Here is a 15,507-nt window from a genome sequence, read left to right on the forward strand (position 1 = left end):
TCTCTCTCTCTCTCTCTCTCTCTCTCTCTCTCTCTCTCTCTCTCTCTCTCTCTCCTCCTGTTTTGTTTGAGACAGGGTCTTACTTTGTAGCTGCAGCTACCCTTTAACTTGCAATCTTTCTGCCCCTGAAACATGGGATCAAGGGCCTGATAAACTATGCCCAATTTATCATCTATAGTCAAATACACCAGAATAGAGCATAGGTCAATACACAGGGAGCTTGGAACCAGTGGTTTGAGACTCCTCAGGTAGAGCTGCAGTGCCATTTTCGTATGTTAATGGCTAGGGCCTTAGGGACACAACCACCTGGGAGTTGCCCAAGGATCCTCGCTATTCAGGAAGGCCGTGGCTGGATGCGGTAGACTTAAAGTTGGGCTGTGCAGTGAAATGGTCTTGGATCCATATCACTCCAGGCTAAAACGAGGCATTTGAAAGTGGGGCCACATTCTGATACCTGAATCATCTTAACCCTACTCCTGCCAACTGCTGGGCAGGGAGAAAGTGAATCTCTCTTACACAAAAAGGAAGTCTCAGATTCACTGGGAGTTCCCAGAAGCTTGGAAGGGAGGGTGTTTCCTGTTGGTGAGGGCCAAAGGTGATCCTAGAATCTGAGGCTAGGATACTCTGGGAATTTCTGAGTTGCAGGGACCTCAGCATCTCTCCTGGACATCATGTTTACAGGGATAGAGTCAGAACTGATAGAAGCACCCGATCGTCTCCCTATGTCCTGCCTGAGGCCAGGTCCCTCTGTTTGCCTTTGTATCCCCTGGGCATCTCTCATGCTTCCTGCACTCCAGAGCGTTTCACCTTTCTCTTGCAATGGTCAGCTCTTCAGGAAGCCCTTCTTTATAGCATCATGTGGGGTTGGCTCAGGGGAGCATCCCTGGAGCTGGTTCTGTGCTTGACAGAAGTTCCCTTGTCCCTCGGGCTCCAACCCCACAGGGTTCAGATTCTGGACGTCCACGTGCCCTTCTTCTACTTGAAGTTTGTTGCTGGTTTGGGGGTACATTTATCAGCTGCAGCCAATTTCACCATCAAAGTCTTTCGGTGAGTGAATCTCTTTTTTGGGGAGGAGGGGCAGGAGTTTCAGGGTCTCTCCCAGGGAAGTGCAAGGGGAGGGGGACTAACGGTATCTCCATGGCCCTTGTCACCCTCTGGGGGAGTGAGACAGGAGGAAACCCTGGAGACCTTAGTACTGCCTTGTGCAGCTGGTGGAGATGTCTTCTGTTTCTTTATGTGACTTGAGATGAACCTTGCAGGTGACTGTGAGGGCTTCACTCAATTGATTTGGTGCTTTAATTATGGTGTTTGGCCTCTTCCACAGTGCCAAGTACAGAAGAGGTGCTCAATAAATTGTGTTAGCGGCATCATTTCTCTGTTCCAGGCAGCTTCTGTGTAACTGCATTTAATGCATTGATATTTCAAGGAATCCTTTGTCTTTATTGTTTTGCCCAAGCACTGTGAGGTTAAGCTGCTCCTCAGTGCTTTGACGATGAGTGCTCTTCAGTGCTGTGAGGTTAGGGTGCTCCTTAGTGTTATGGTGGTGGGTGCTCCTTAGTGTTGTGCTGTTGGGGTGCTTCTCAGGGCTGTGATGTAACGAGTGCTCCCTGGCCCTGTAATGGTATGAGTACCTCTGTATCATTGTGATGGTATGAGTGCCCCGTGGCACTGTAACACGTACCTACCTCCCAGTGCTTAGATATGTGAGGGGTGCTCTCTGTGTTGCTGGGCAGAGAGCTGGCATTTTCACAAGATGAGATTTTGGAGACTTCAGCACAGTGCTATGAAGCGGGCACCACCAGTTTCCTGTCCATTTCACAGAAGGGGGAGCTGAGGCTCACCCTGGTCAGTATCTGGCCCAGAGCCCTGTCACAGGAGTCACAGGAAGCCCGAGTCATACCCATGTCTGTGCTGTGATTCTGAGTGGGGGGCTCTGGAGGGGTGACCCAGGATGGGGGATCCCCAATGAGACGACACTGGGATGGGCTCAGGTCCGTCTTCCTGCAGTGTCCCAGAGCCCATGGAGCTGGCGCTGCCTGTAGACTTGATGGCTGATGTACACGTGGCCTGGGACTCTATTGGGACCCTTGTGCTCAGCGTCCCCACCTGCTCTTCGCTCTTCAGCCCAGCCGGCATGCTGGACGGCAGTCACAGGTAGGTTTGTGGGAGCACTGGGTCGCAGGCATTCCTGGTACCAAGGCTGTGGCACTGTTTACTTGTGTTTCTTACTCAAGCCTTCATCCAATGGCAACAAAGGACCAAGGAGATTCTGTCATCACACCTGTTCCATGCTTTAGCACAGTGAAGCTCAGAGAGGACCAGGGGCTTGCCTGATGCCAGCATCTTGGCCACTTCCCTCTATCAGCTACCAGTGCACATTAGCCAGTCTCTACTAGTCTCCAGGATGATATGAAGCCACTCAGCCTGGCTGTTGGGGCCCTTACAGGCCACACCTCCCTGCAGAGTTGGAGTGTACAGGTTTGGGAGGTGGGGTAGGACCAGCCAAGCACTCTGTGGCAGGTGGCTGATCAAGTCAGCATCGTAGGCTAACAGCAGCTCCCACCTCCAGCTGTTATGTGGATGCCGCTCTTGGACCTTCACAGGAGTCATCTCCATGAGCTCCACATTGTCTGACCAGGGGTGTGTGAGGGTCCCATGCCACAGGAAGTAAGTGGAGGTTCAAAGTACAGGTGATTCAAGGCAGATGGACTCACCATCCCATTGCTTGGGCCCCCCTTCCCACCCACCATCATGCCTGCTTTCCTTAGTGTCTTCCACTCTATGGTGGCCGATCACAGGGAAGCCCTGAAAGAGCTGCATCAGTCCCACAAAACTTGACCTTTTCCCCAGAGAGCAGCAAATGCACAGAATGCCACCCAGGCTGGGTCCCTCCTGGCTGTAGAAGGGAACCAGGTCATATAAACACACAGAGATAGCTTTTCCTCTAAGAGTGAAGAGGTTGTGGCTGAGAGCAAACCAAAGAGTCACGGGGTTCTTCTGGCCACTGTTGAGAAACACCAGCATATAGCCATGCCTTGTTTAGAGGGGAAACTGAGGTCCAGAGCTAAGCAGATGCTCTTCAAAGCATCATAGGCGCTGGAGCCAAAGTGACAAGTAGACCTGGGACCCCAGCTCTCCTCCCCACTCCTACCCACCTGAGCAGCCCGGGGGCCAGCTGGCTGAGGACGTGACCACAAAGGGCCTTTGCAATGTCCAACGTGTGTCTTCGGTCTCCCTCCAAGCCTGGCCTCAGTTATCACCCTTGAGAGGAAGGATACCCTTCTCTGAGCCTCATGCTTCTCTGCTGTGGGAGTGGGGACCACTGTTCTAACACTGCCTGGAGCATGGCACGATCTCAGATGGGCATCTCTGGGCTGCTGGCTGAGGACAGAGACTTCTGCCCCCAGCCGTCTGTGTGGTTCAGCCAAGATCCATGCCCAGGGAGCTCAGACTCTTTCTGTGTGACTTCACAGTACCTCCCAGGAGCTGCTGGACCGGGTGCAGGAGCACATCAAAGCTGACCTGAACAACAAGGCAAGGGGCTTCTGGTAGATGGCTTAGCTTGGAAGGCCTGAGACGTGAGCAGTGGGACTTCAGGCCCTGGGGGAGGGGCATTGTATCTTGATGTGCATTTGTGTGCATGTACTCCAATGCATGTAAGTGTACATGTGTGTTGTGTGCATGCTCGTACATGTGTGTATCCAAGTATGTGATGGTGACCTCATCTCCCTCCCCTCAGGCTGTGTAATGGACAGGCCAGCCCTGGGTGAGAGTACTGATGTGTGAGAGGAATTTAGAACTGGGGACTGCAGAGCTAGTCTGTTGCCATGGTTGAAATTGTAGGTCTGATCATTGCATGCAGCTAACTTGGTGAGAGATGTTTCCTGAGCCCTGGGCCCCACTGCCAGAGTAGACTCTTATTCCGTAGCGTAACTCAGCCTACCCATAAGGGGCAGCAACAGGAGCCATATCTACCTAGTGTGTATCATTTCCACCCCAGAGGTAAAGGCAGTATTCACAGGCTATGAGCACCCTGGCCTGCTCCTCTCCAGCTGTTGGCAGCTTCTCACACCTCCTCAGCACCCTAAGAGGGGGGGAAAGCCAGTCACTTCAAGGAGGTAAAGGAAAGGACCCCAGGCTTGGTGCTGCAGCCTGGGAGGCCTCTGAGGGACAATGACAAGGACCTGCAGCCCCTCTGTTCCTCACCCACACCTCTAATTGGCCCTGACCACAGCTTCCTTTCTTTTGCCACAGCTGTGCTTGCATGTCTATGGCCTGGTCCAGGATCTCAATGTTCACTTGGGCACTTTAATTGGTAAGACCTGGAGCCCAGGGCGTGGGAGGGCTGGGCCCTAAGAACCTTCAAAGATGCCTCCCTGTACCTGGAGATGGTGTTGTCTTCATTGCTGGCTTCTGATTCTAAGTAGTGCTTTCTTTTCAATTAATCTAAGAGAAAGGAGGCTCATGGTAAGGCCACTGATCCAGGACTCTCCAAAACACATGGCTGTTCACAGGATCTGGCAACCTCCACATGCCAGAACCAACTCTGAGATTCTAGAATCTACAAAGTGCCAAAAATAAAACTAAATGGCTAATCAATGAGCTTTACTGTTGGAGAAACTAAGCCCCATTGACTATCAGGATTTAGAGCCATTCCCACCATCAGAGCCTCAGTGTTTTAGGGGCCAGGTCCTCAGAGTTGGGGGTAGGGAGATCTTCCTGTATTATTGCAGAATGGCTGGTGAGGTGACAACTCTCTCTCTCTCTCTCTCTCTCTCTCTCTCTCTCTCTCTCTCTCTCTCTGTGTGTGTGTGTGTGTGTGTGTACTGGAGGTATTGGGCCTAAGGCTTGCCTTGGCTATCATGATGTGGCGTGTGGGTATGAAGATGTGTGCCTTTTACTTGGGTACTTGGATGCTTGTTCTACAGACCTCTTGAAAAGGACACATATGTGCCCAATCCCTCTGGGGACTACATGATTGTTAGTTATGAGTTCTGAGCCTTGACAATGAAAGAAGGAGGTGGGGAGGAGGAAGAGGAGGAGGAAGAGAAGAGAAAGAGGAAGAAAAAGAAGAGAAGAGGAGAAAGGAAAAAAAGGAGGAGGAGGAGGAGGGGAAGGGGAAGGGGAAGGAGAAGAAGGAAGAAGAAGAAGAAGAAAAAGAAAAAGAAGAAGAAAAAGAAGAAGAAGAAGAAGAAGAAGAAGAAGAAGAAGAAGAAGAAGAAGAAGAAGAAGAAGAAGAAGAAGAAGAAGAAGAAGAAGAAAAAGAAGAAGAAGAGGAAGAAGGTTATTGCCGTTGTTGCTACTGATGAGCTGAAGGGCGTGAAAGCCAGGCCAGTCTCTCACTGGGATACTTTTTGAAATTGGATGGAAATGCCTTGGTGTGCAAGGAGCCAAGTGCTTATCCACAAACTCCAACGGTCACAGATCCAGCCCATTGTTCCTCTCTGTCCTCACACTGACCTGCGCTACTGTTTGAGGACATTGGGAAGTATCTGTGTGGCTTCCTAGACAAGCTGTCGTAGGGATCTGAAGGCTAGAGAGCAGGACTGTCCCATCTTCCTAGCCATAGGCACCAGTACTTAAGGCCTAGTAGCAGAAGGCATTACGTGGTGACCCAGGGACATCTTTTTTACTTCAAACCCTGTACAACCTTCTCCTTCATAGAACCCATGCAGCCAAGGCTTGCCAAGGGCGTTATCACTTTCCTCATTAGCCATTTTGAAGTTTCCTCTGCTTGAGGCCCACCAGCTTTGCCCTGACTCTGGTGCCCTTTCCATGACCCTGTGACTCGATTCATCAGTCTGCCTCAAGGACGCTCAGTTGATACAAGCAGGGGCAGTGTGAAGGATGGTCAGAGGATCCAGAGGCTCAGGCTAGTCCAGGGACACAGGGCAGGACCTAACTGTCCCTGCAACAGGCTCTTTAGTAGATAGATAGGCTCTGTTGTCATCCGGCTAGGTTATGATGGGAAAGCATGGCTTAGAGCTATGTCCTCTGAGGTGACGAGCCCAGGCTGCTGCTCCCTTCTCACACATCCATCCACTACTCTGCCCACTTTGGACTCATCTTGTCTCCTTGATTACTCCTCTCCACCTAACCTCCACATTACCTTAAATGGGAGGTGGCAAGAAGCTGAGGCAACTGGATTGGACTTAAAGGGCACACATTGGAATTTAGTCACACTGCTCCCATGCTGCAAGACCTCAGGGAAGCCACTCATCTCTGCGAGCCACACCGTTCCAACCAGAAATTAGGGCTGAGAATTCCCAGCTCTCACGTGTTGCTCTTATGAAGCAGCTCGTGTTCAGGGCCTGGAGTCTGACAGGCTTAATAGGCAAAGGTGTGCTCTTCCTCTTCTTCAGCTGACTGCCTTAGGCAAGGTGCCCTGTGTTTGTGTTTATTCCAAAGATCAGCTCTTGCCTTTGGTGAGTTAAAAACATCTAATAAAGGGGTTCTAAGGGGCCAGCCCTGGAGGATGACGAAGTAAGGCTTGCACACCTAGAATGAACAGTGGGAGAAGCTGTGAAGTCTTTATTGTATTGAAAAAAAAAATGTGTATTGTAAAATGGTGATGTAGGATTGTATGGTGATATATTTACAGTATATAAAGTGATGCCCTAATTTGTAGATGTAATATGGGATACTTAAAGCAAGCTCATTAATATATCCATCACCTCAAATATTTAGAGTCTATTAAAAAGCACAGCTCAGCTTGGAGGTGGAGGCACACACCTTTAATCCTAGCGTTCGGGAGATGAGGCAGGTGGATCTCTGTGAGTTCAAGGCCAGCCTGGTCTACAGAGCTAGTTCCAGGAAAGCCAGGGCTGCACAAAGAAACTCTGTCTTGAAAAACCAAAAACCAAAAACCAAAAACCAAACCAAACCAAACCAAACCAAACCAAACCAACCAACCAAACAGAAACAACAGCGGCAACAACAACAACAGCAACAACAACAAAACACAGCTCGAAGGGGTGTATCGGCTAGTCACCTGTTTCTAGAAGGCTGTATAACAAAAATGTCTTCTACTGTGGTGTAAGAAAATGTTGAAATAGAAGCGCACCTGAACTCCTGGGCTGAATTTTCCACTTCCTAAATATACATGTGACCTTAATGTTCTATTCATTTTTTAAAAACTGCGGTAATTTGACCTTTGTGGTGTCCAGTTCTCTGAGTGTTGACAACTGTAGTCTCCAAATCCTTCTTGTTGCTCCTTCCACTTTGCCTCCAAACTGAGACCCACTTACAGACAAGGAAGGGAACCATACTGTGTTGCTATCACAATAAAAAAACCTTCAAAATATTAGAGAAAATAAAATTAAATCTATGTGAGACAAGAAGCTGAATGGAGATATATACTTGTATATTTACCAATATGCCTTTGTATGTTTTAGTACATATATATTTTCATATAAAATAAATATTAAATATATTATTACATGTCTAAGTATAACAAAACTATACAAAGCACATAATACAGACTCATAATTGATATTTTATAATGGGCATATACATATATATGAATAGATATGTAAAATATATGCATATCCATACATATAACTATATTCCTGAAAACCTGGGCCACTGGGGCTAGTGGGATGGCTCAGCAGTTAGGAGGCCTGACTGATCTTTTAGAGGACCTGGGTTTGATTCCCAGCGCCAACATGGTACACACACGTACAACTGTTACTTCCATTCTAGGGAATTAAACACAACAGCTTTTTCTGACCTCCTCAGGCACAAGGCACACAGCCATACAAGCATGCTAAACTGTTTATACATATAAAAAATAAAATGATTAAAATCCCCTGGGCCCTCCAGGGCTTTGAGGGTGGCTCCCTGGCTTGAGCTAGGCTCTCTGTGCCTGCAGCCATCTCTGGGCTGTGCTGCCAACCTCTGCAAGTTTCCCAGGCGAAGACTCTGGCCCGAGAGGACACTTACACCCCAGGCCCCTGCGCTCTGCTTCCCTGAGGCTCTGTATGAAGTTAGATCTGTAATTCCTTGCTCTGACATTTTAGTTCCTGAAAGGAGACATATGATTATGTGAAGAGACCTAAGTTTCAGGAGCAGACTGACTTGTGTATGTAGTCTGAGGCAAGAATGAGCTGGCCAAACTGTGTGTGCACGTGTGTGTGTGTGTGTGTGTGTGTGTGTGTGTGTGTGTGTGAAGTAACTTCAGTGAGCTCTGTGGGATGGAGAAAGAGGCAGTGGAAGCTACTTGTCTGGCTGAACTCTCCTTTTTTTCCTGTGTCCCCTTCTTGCCCCCATTCGATGGTACTCCTGCCTGGACTGAGCCTTTGCCCTCTGTATTTCGGGCTCAGTGGTCTTTCACTGATTTGGAACGTTAGCAAACTTACCCATTAGAATTGTGTGAGCCAATCAATAGAGGATTCTGGCACGTGCCTTTGAGGAGGGCTCACCAGGCTGGTGACTTTTTTTTTTTTTTTTTGTGGCCTGTTTCTGGCTAAGAAAAGTTGTCAGTAACTTGCTGGCTTAGTGAGGCACTGGTGCTCAATGCTTTTCTGTTTTCATGAAGGCCTCAGTCCCGTGGGCCCTGAGTCCCAGATCCGCTACTCCATAACCAGCATGCCCACCATCACCAGTAACTATATATCCCTAGATATCAGAGTAAGTACCTCCTGGTCAGCCTGCCGCTGGCATCGTTGGTGTCCTGGGAGGGTCCTAAGAAGGTAGAGGGTGAAGGGAGGAAGGTGGCTGGTACTCCAGGCTGGACTGTAGCCTAAGTCTTTACTGTCAGGCAGGTGCCCTGGAGCCCTGGGTCTGTTACAGGCCCTCGGTTCCTGATGTCCTGCATGTATGCTCCTGCCTCTATCCAGGCCGTTCTCTCCCTGCTTGGCAAGCCCATCCTCCTGCCTATGCATGGTGCTCACCCCTTTGTGTTGCCATGGCCTTTGGGTGATGCAGGAGCCATGGTAACTGTGGGGCTCTCCCAGCACCTGTTTGACTGTGCCCTCCTGATGCTTCAGAAGGCTGGTTCTCTCAACCTGGAAATCACAGGCCAGCTGGTAAGGGCTAGGTCCGCCACTCTGGTCTTGTAGCAGAGCACCCTGTAGTCTATTCTGGGGTCCTGCTGTAGATGTAGAATCATGGGCAGTGGGCAGCAAGAGTGGGGGCTACAGGATGGCTGTTGGAAGGAACCCTACCCATGAGGCCAAGTGGTGACCTTGACTGTGAAACCACCTCAAACCCTGCCATGATGGGGGCTGATTTCAGAATTCGAAGAACAATCCCCTGAACACCTCTGTGCTGGGCCAGCTCATCCCTGAGGTAGGTGACATTTCTGCTCCTTGTAGTCCAGAGCCTCAGCAATTGGAGTGGGGGCTTCCTGGGCTCCATCTACCCTGAGCCCATGATGCTTGAGTGCTGGAGAGGAGGAGGTAGTGGTGGTAGTGGTGGTGGTGGTGGTGATGGTGATGGTGGTGGTGGTGTCAGCACCTGCCATTTAACCCTCTCTCCTCTGCTCATCTCAGTCAGCTAGACGCCCTCCTCTCTGCGTCTGCCTATAGTCTACCAAGCCATTTCTCTCTTTTCCTGTTCCCTCCCTGCCTGTAAGAGCTAGCTCAGAGTCAGCAGCACACACCTGTAATGGCAGGACCCGGGAGGGGGAAGATCACCGGCTCAAAGCCAACCTGGGTGTACAGCAAGAATCTTGCCTTGAAATCAAACAAAGCGGCAGCTTAGGCATCGCATCCCCTCTGAGAAGCTCGAGTCTGGCTCAGGCCTGGGCTGGAGCCACCTCTGAGCTTAGTTGTGACTAGAGGGTGATGGCTTCTTAACGGCCAGCATGGAAGGCTGAGAAGCAGGAACCGGCGTTACCCTCTTCCCCTTTGATGTCCCAGGTGGCTCACCTGTTCCCTGAGCCTATGCCACTGGTACTCAAGGTGCAGCTGGGTGCCACACCTGTGGTCACTCTCCACACCAGCAACTCCACTCTCCAGCTGCAACCCTTTGTGGAGGTCTTTGCTGCACCCCCGAACTTAGCCTTGCAGTTCCTCTTCTCCCTGGATGCAGTGAGTGACGGGCCAGGTGGGGCTGGTCGGGTTGGGGTGATGCCTCTTGAGACCTCAACTTCACAGACTTCTGGGCTCTCCTCGTTTGCTTTGTTTTATCCACATTTATTTCCTGAACTTGCCAAGACGTTCTGCCCCAGGACCTTGGCACGCGCGGAACCCCCTGTCCAGGGCTCTCTCCCCCTTTGCCTTTGGCATGGCTGCTGTTGCTTTGTTTTCAGTCCTTAGCTTAAGTGTGGAAACCTTGCTCAGAGCAGCCTTCCTGGGCCAGCCTGTGTAAGAAAGCCCCCATCACCATCGGCCTTTGTGTCAGCCTCCACCTTCTGGGAAGCTCCTGTCTCTCGTTCCTTCTGAAAGGTTCCCAGGGAAGGGCCCCCAACCTGTCATCTTTACACTATTGTTGCTTGTAAAGTGCAGGAACTCAGTGAACTCCATAAACACATGGTTTGCCCCGAGGGGGAGGGGCGGATGACGTCATGACGCTCATTCTCATTTGCTCTCCTCACGATGGCAACGACGACGATGTACAGATGGTGAACCTGGACCTTCAGCTCTCCGTGTCCAAGGCGAAGCTTCGGGGGAGCACGTCTCTGCTGGGGTGAGTGGGCCTTCTGACCCAGCAGCCTCAGTATGCTCTCAGACTTAGCGAGGAGAGCCTCAGAGGAAGCTGGCTCTTCCTGAGCCTGACCCTCCCTGAGCCTGACCTTGCTTTTCTTCCAGGGGATTCCAGCTCTCTGTGGCCACCTCCAATGTGGGCTCTGTTGATGTGAGTGGAACACTGGGCTACCTTAAGCCTTGAGAGTGGATGTGGAAGCCTGAGAATGACACATACCCCAGTGCTGCCATAACTGGGCTTCCCTGGGAAGCGGGGGACAGGGACTTACCTGGTCTCCATCTGTACCCACCTCCTTGCCTGTCTCTATGCCTGTGGGCAGGGGATTGACTCAGCTCAGCCCTCAGCCAGAGCTCATTGGTTAGTAGGACAGTCGTCACTGGCTAGTCCTTCATCATGTCACATGATCAGGTTCCTGCCACCGTGCACATGTTCTTTTGTCCCCATGCATCCATGGGATGTGAGTTAGTATACCCTAGCCCGCTACCAGGTGTCAGTTTGCCATGACAATTTCCATCTGTCATCAGGCAGTCTGTTGGGCAGCCCTACTGGTGGTAACTCTGATATGAAGTCTAGAGCTCTCCCTGGGCTGCTTGATCCCCAAGGCTGATCTAGTTGGTGATTTGATTGGGGACTCAGCTGATGTGGGAGGTACACCCTCCCTCCTTTCCCTGATGTGTGTCCATCTGTATGTTTAACTGCGTTCTCTTGGTTTTCTCTGATGGCTGCTCCCTCCACCCCCACCCAACCCTTGGCCGTGGCTGCAGATGGACCAAGTACACACGCTCATAAGCACCGTATTCCAGAAGCCCCTGCTGGATCATCTCAATGGTGAGTCCTACTCTCTACTGTTTGGCCCCTCTGGTGCCCCCTTGAGTCCACACCTTCTGTGCCTGTCCATGTCCCCATGCCCTTCCAGGCTCAAAGGTTAAGGCAGTGGTCTTTGGGGGGGGGGGTCCAACTGCTTCTGCCTCTTGGTATAGGCAGAGCTCCTGATCTCACTTCAGTCTTCCTTCCATAGGATGAGGATGGTCCTACCTCCCACTCTAGACCTCATAGCGTTCCCAAGCTGCCAGCATAGGGCTGGCTGCAGGTGGAACTTTTCCTGTAACTAACTTGGACACTTCTGTCTTTCTGCAGCTCTCCTGGGCATGGGGGTTGTCCTCCCCAGGGTGCACAATCTTCATTATGTCCACTCTGAGGTCTCAGTCCGTGAGGTAAGGGCCTTTGAGTGGCCAGGGAGCCTCTTTACAGGGGAGGAAGGGTCACCCCTCTGGGAGCTCACCCCTCCTCTTTCAAGATCACACACCCAACCTTAACTGTATTGAGATGGAGGAGTTAGGATTTGAGAACTCGGCTGGGAGGGGCTCTCTGTGCTTCATCACACCTCACACCAGAAGCTTCAGGTCTTCAACTGGTTCTTGTTCCTGTGTCCCGAGATGGGCTTGTGTCTAAAGTGAATGGCAGAAAGGTTCCTTACAGCTTGGCAGCCAACTCTGTAGCTGGGTGGGTGAATTAGGTAACTTCCTGAACCTTCTGTAATTATTGTTCCTGAACCTTCTGTAATTCTTGTCCCTGGGTCTGGAATGATAGGCCCAGCATAAAATTCGTCCTGACACAGCCGGGATGACATCTTACGATCTCCTTCTGTCTCACTCAGGGAACTCAGAGAAAACTTCCTAAACAGGCTGAGCGCAGGACAGGAAATGGGATCCAGGTCCAAAGTGGCACCCGCCTGTGTCTGTCCAGAAGGGATGCTTATCCTAGCTCCTTAAGACTTAATATTCTGATAATCGGCTCCCGTGAAGACGGATAGGCCAGGGTCTGAAGAGATGGCTCAGTAGATAAGGCTTTGCTGTGCAAGTGTGAACACTCTAGAGTCCCAGTGCTCACACTGATCAGGTCTGGTGGTTCACCTGAAAACCCAGCACCCAGGAAGCAGAGATAGGGGGGTCTCTAGGGTGAGCTGGCTAAACTCACATGCGAGCTCCAGGTTCACTGAGAAGCCTTGTTTTGGCAAATAAGGCAGAGAGCAAGGAGGAAGACATCATATGTCTATGCCCAGCCTCCACAGACATGAATGTGAATGTATGCAATGAATGCACATACCACATACACGAAGGACAGCCCACCACAGCAGGGTCAGAACTGTTGATGGGCATTGTCACAAAATGTGTCCCACAACAGCCCAATACGATGGAATTTCCTGCAGTGACTGAAATCATCATTGTCCAAAGCTGTCACTTGGCATGTGGGCCTGTTGAACTGGGACTCTGCAAGTGAAGACACAAATTTTAATTTTTTAGAAACTTAGATGGCTATAGTGGTCCATGCCTGCAGTCCTAGAACTTGGGAGACGGAGGCAAAAGGATCGGAAATTCAAGTCACCCTTGGCTACCAGAGGCTAGTCCAAGGCCTCTTCTCCCCACTCCTAATTAAAAAAAAAGTTGTGTTAGCCACAAGAGGTTAATGGTTGCCATACAGGACCACTGACCCTTGACTTTGAGCTCCTGTGAATGGGAACTGGGTCTCATTTGTTCTTTAATGACTCCTTACCTTAGGGTTTGGTATGTGGTAGAGGCTCACTTGAGGTTTGCTAAATGAATGGTTGGATAGATAGGCTGATGATGTAGGAATGGCGAGCGACCCTTAGGAGTGTTCATTTCAGCAGTGCAGTGGGGAAAGTATGAGAGGTGCAGGGAGTGACATCTCTGTTAGGGAGAAGGAACCAGTGATTCCTAGTCAGGAAATGGCAGTGGCTTGGCTATGCCTGGAGTGTGGAGCATGTGCTGGCCTGGCTCTTTTTAATTTAATTTATTTTTATTTATTTTTTTACTTATTCACTTCCATTCCACTCACTGTTCCCCTCCCAGTCACCCCTCCCATACACCTCCCCCTCCCCTTGTTCTCTGAGCAGTTGGGCCCCTCTCCCCTAGGTATCCCCCCAACCCTGACACTTCAAATCTCTGCTAGGCTAGGTGCTTCCTCTCCCACAGAGGCCAGACAAGGCAGTCCAGCTGGTAGAACATATCCTACACACAGGCATCAGCTTTGGGGACAGCCCCCGTCCTAGTTGTTCGGGACCCACATGAAGACCAAGCTGTACATCTGCTACACATGTGCAGGGAGGCCTAGGTCTAGCCCATGTATATTCTTTGGTTGATGGTTCAGACTCTGAGAGCCCCAAGGGTCCAGGTTAGTTGACTCTGTTGGTTTTCCTGTGGAGTTCCTATCCCCTCCAGAGCCTGCAATCCTTCCTCCTAGTCTTCCATAAGAGTCCCCAATCTCTAACCACTGTTTGGCTGTGGGTGTCAGTATGTGTCTTCCTCCTAGTCTTCCATAAGAGTCCCCAATCTCTAACCACTGTTTGGCTGTGGGTGTCAGTATGTGTCTGAGTCAGCTGCTGGGTGGAGCCTCTTAGAGGACAACTTGCTCCTGTCTGCAAGCATAACAGAGTATCATAATAGTGCTAGGGTCTTGTGCTTGCCCATGGGATGGGTCTCAAGTTGGGTTGGTTATTGGTCGGCCATTCCTTCAATGCCATTCCCCCGACCCCATATTTCTTGTAGACAGGATAAATTTTGGGTCAAAAGTCTTGTGGGTGGGTTGGTGTCTTTATTGCTCCACTGGGGTTCCTGCTTGGCTACAGGAGGTGGCTGGCCTGACTCTTGAGAGCTCTCATTGCATGCCTTCATAGCCTTATGAGGTTTGTGCACTACTGAAGTGACAGAATAGGAGACTGAGAGCCAGTGAGGCTCTGGCCTCTCCGGATGAGAATACGACCTTAAAACCGGTTGAAGGTGCAGTCAGGGGTCCCCCATAAACCTCCGAGTTTGCCTGTGATTTTCTTTTTGGTCTTCCAGGGCTATGTTGTGGTATCCAGCGGACTTGCCTACCAGCACTGAGCCAGAACCACGAGAAGAGCCAGTTGCTCGAGGCTTTTGTCCCCGAGCCTGAGGACAGAGCCATATAGAATCACCATCAGCAAGTCAGACGGCCTGTTCGGACTGCTTAATCTTTGCTGGACACCTGGGTCCCTCTCTTGCTTCCCCTCTTCTTCTTATGTCCCCTCCTGGGGAGGAGGCTCCTGGATGTAAGCTGTGCAGACCTGCTTCCCTCAGCATTAAATGTCTTCTCTTGAGCTGCAACTCCCAACTGACTCTGTGTAACCAAGGCTAGCTCTTTGTGTACAACCTCTTGGCTATCCTCAGAGCCACCCAAGCTCTCCTCCAGAGAGGAGGAACACGGGGACCTATTTCTGTTTACCATGCCTGTCACCTCTCACCTCCTTGTCTAGGAAGGTCCGGTTCTGAACAAGGACCCTGGAGAGTGACAAGGATGAATGGAAGGTTATAGGCAGTATGTGATTGTTCCGGGACTGCACCTTCTTCTGGCAGTATCCCAGCTAGGAGGGAAGCATCCAGAGTCCCAGAGCTGGACAGATCCCCAGTTGCAATCTTCCTAGCATCCGAAAATATGTCCAGTTGTTTCCCCTCAATTTACCCGCATCCCCTATGCCCATTTTTATCCCTGTTTTCAAAACTTCAAGTAGCAAGTTCACAGTCTTTTCAGGCATCTTCTGCTTTCTTGTCACAAGTGAGCTTTTTTGTTCTAGGAAGCAAGACCTGCTTCTGGGCTCTGCTCTCAGGCACATGTCGAACGCTTGTTCACTGGAGAGCTTCTGAGACTGGGTGAGGACTCATTGCAGCACAAGCTAGGCAGAGCAAGGGACTCAAGTACCTGCAAGCCAAGGCCTCGTGATCTCCCCTGATAGGCTAATCTCTAAGCCACGGATTCCTTCCTGGCTGAACACAGGGCTCGTGTTCTGTGTGTTTTCTCAGGGGAAGTAGAAGGTGCCTGGAT

The 15,507-nt window shown here is 50.6% G+C and overlaps 1 protein-coding gene across 1 annotated transcript in view; it reads left to right on the forward strand.

Annotated features, from left to right (window-relative positions):
- Bpifb2 (BPI fold containing family B member 2) overlaps window positions 1-14,790 on the forward strand; it is a 19,596-nt gene extending 4,806 nt beyond the window's left edge. The window contains exons 4-16 of the mRNA XM_021193457.1: window positions 943-1,047; window positions 2,008-2,154; window positions 3,474-3,534; window positions 4,255-4,315; window positions 8,537-8,628; window positions 8,838-9,026; window positions 9,235-9,288; window positions 9,861-10,031; window positions 10,562-10,629; window positions 10,752-10,797; window positions 11,412-11,475; window positions 11,785-11,861; window positions 14,508-14,790. Coding sequence (XP_021049116.1) covers window positions 943-1,047; window positions 2,008-2,154; window positions 3,474-3,534; window positions 4,255-4,315; window positions 8,537-8,628; window positions 8,838-9,026; window positions 9,235-9,288; window positions 9,861-10,031; window positions 10,562-10,629; window positions 10,752-10,797; window positions 11,412-11,475; window positions 11,785-11,861; window positions 14,508-14,549 — 1,177 coding nt within the window. The 3' untranslated portion in view covers window positions 14,550-14,790. The remainder of the gene's footprint in view (window positions 1-942; window positions 1,048-2,007; window positions 2,155-3,473; window positions 3,535-4,254; window positions 4,316-8,536; window positions 8,629-8,837; window positions 9,027-9,234; window positions 9,289-9,860; window positions 10,032-10,561; window positions 10,630-10,751; window positions 10,798-11,411; window positions 11,476-11,784; window positions 11,862-14,507) is intronic.
- Window positions 14,791-15,507: the final 717 nt, after the last annotated feature.

This window comes from Mus pahari, chromosome 3 (assembly GCF_900095145.1).
Source record: "Mus pahari chromosome 3, PAHARI_EIJ_v1.1, whole genome shotgun sequence".
NCBI lineage: Eukaryota > Metazoa > Chordata > Mammalia > Rodentia > Muridae > Mus > Mus pahari.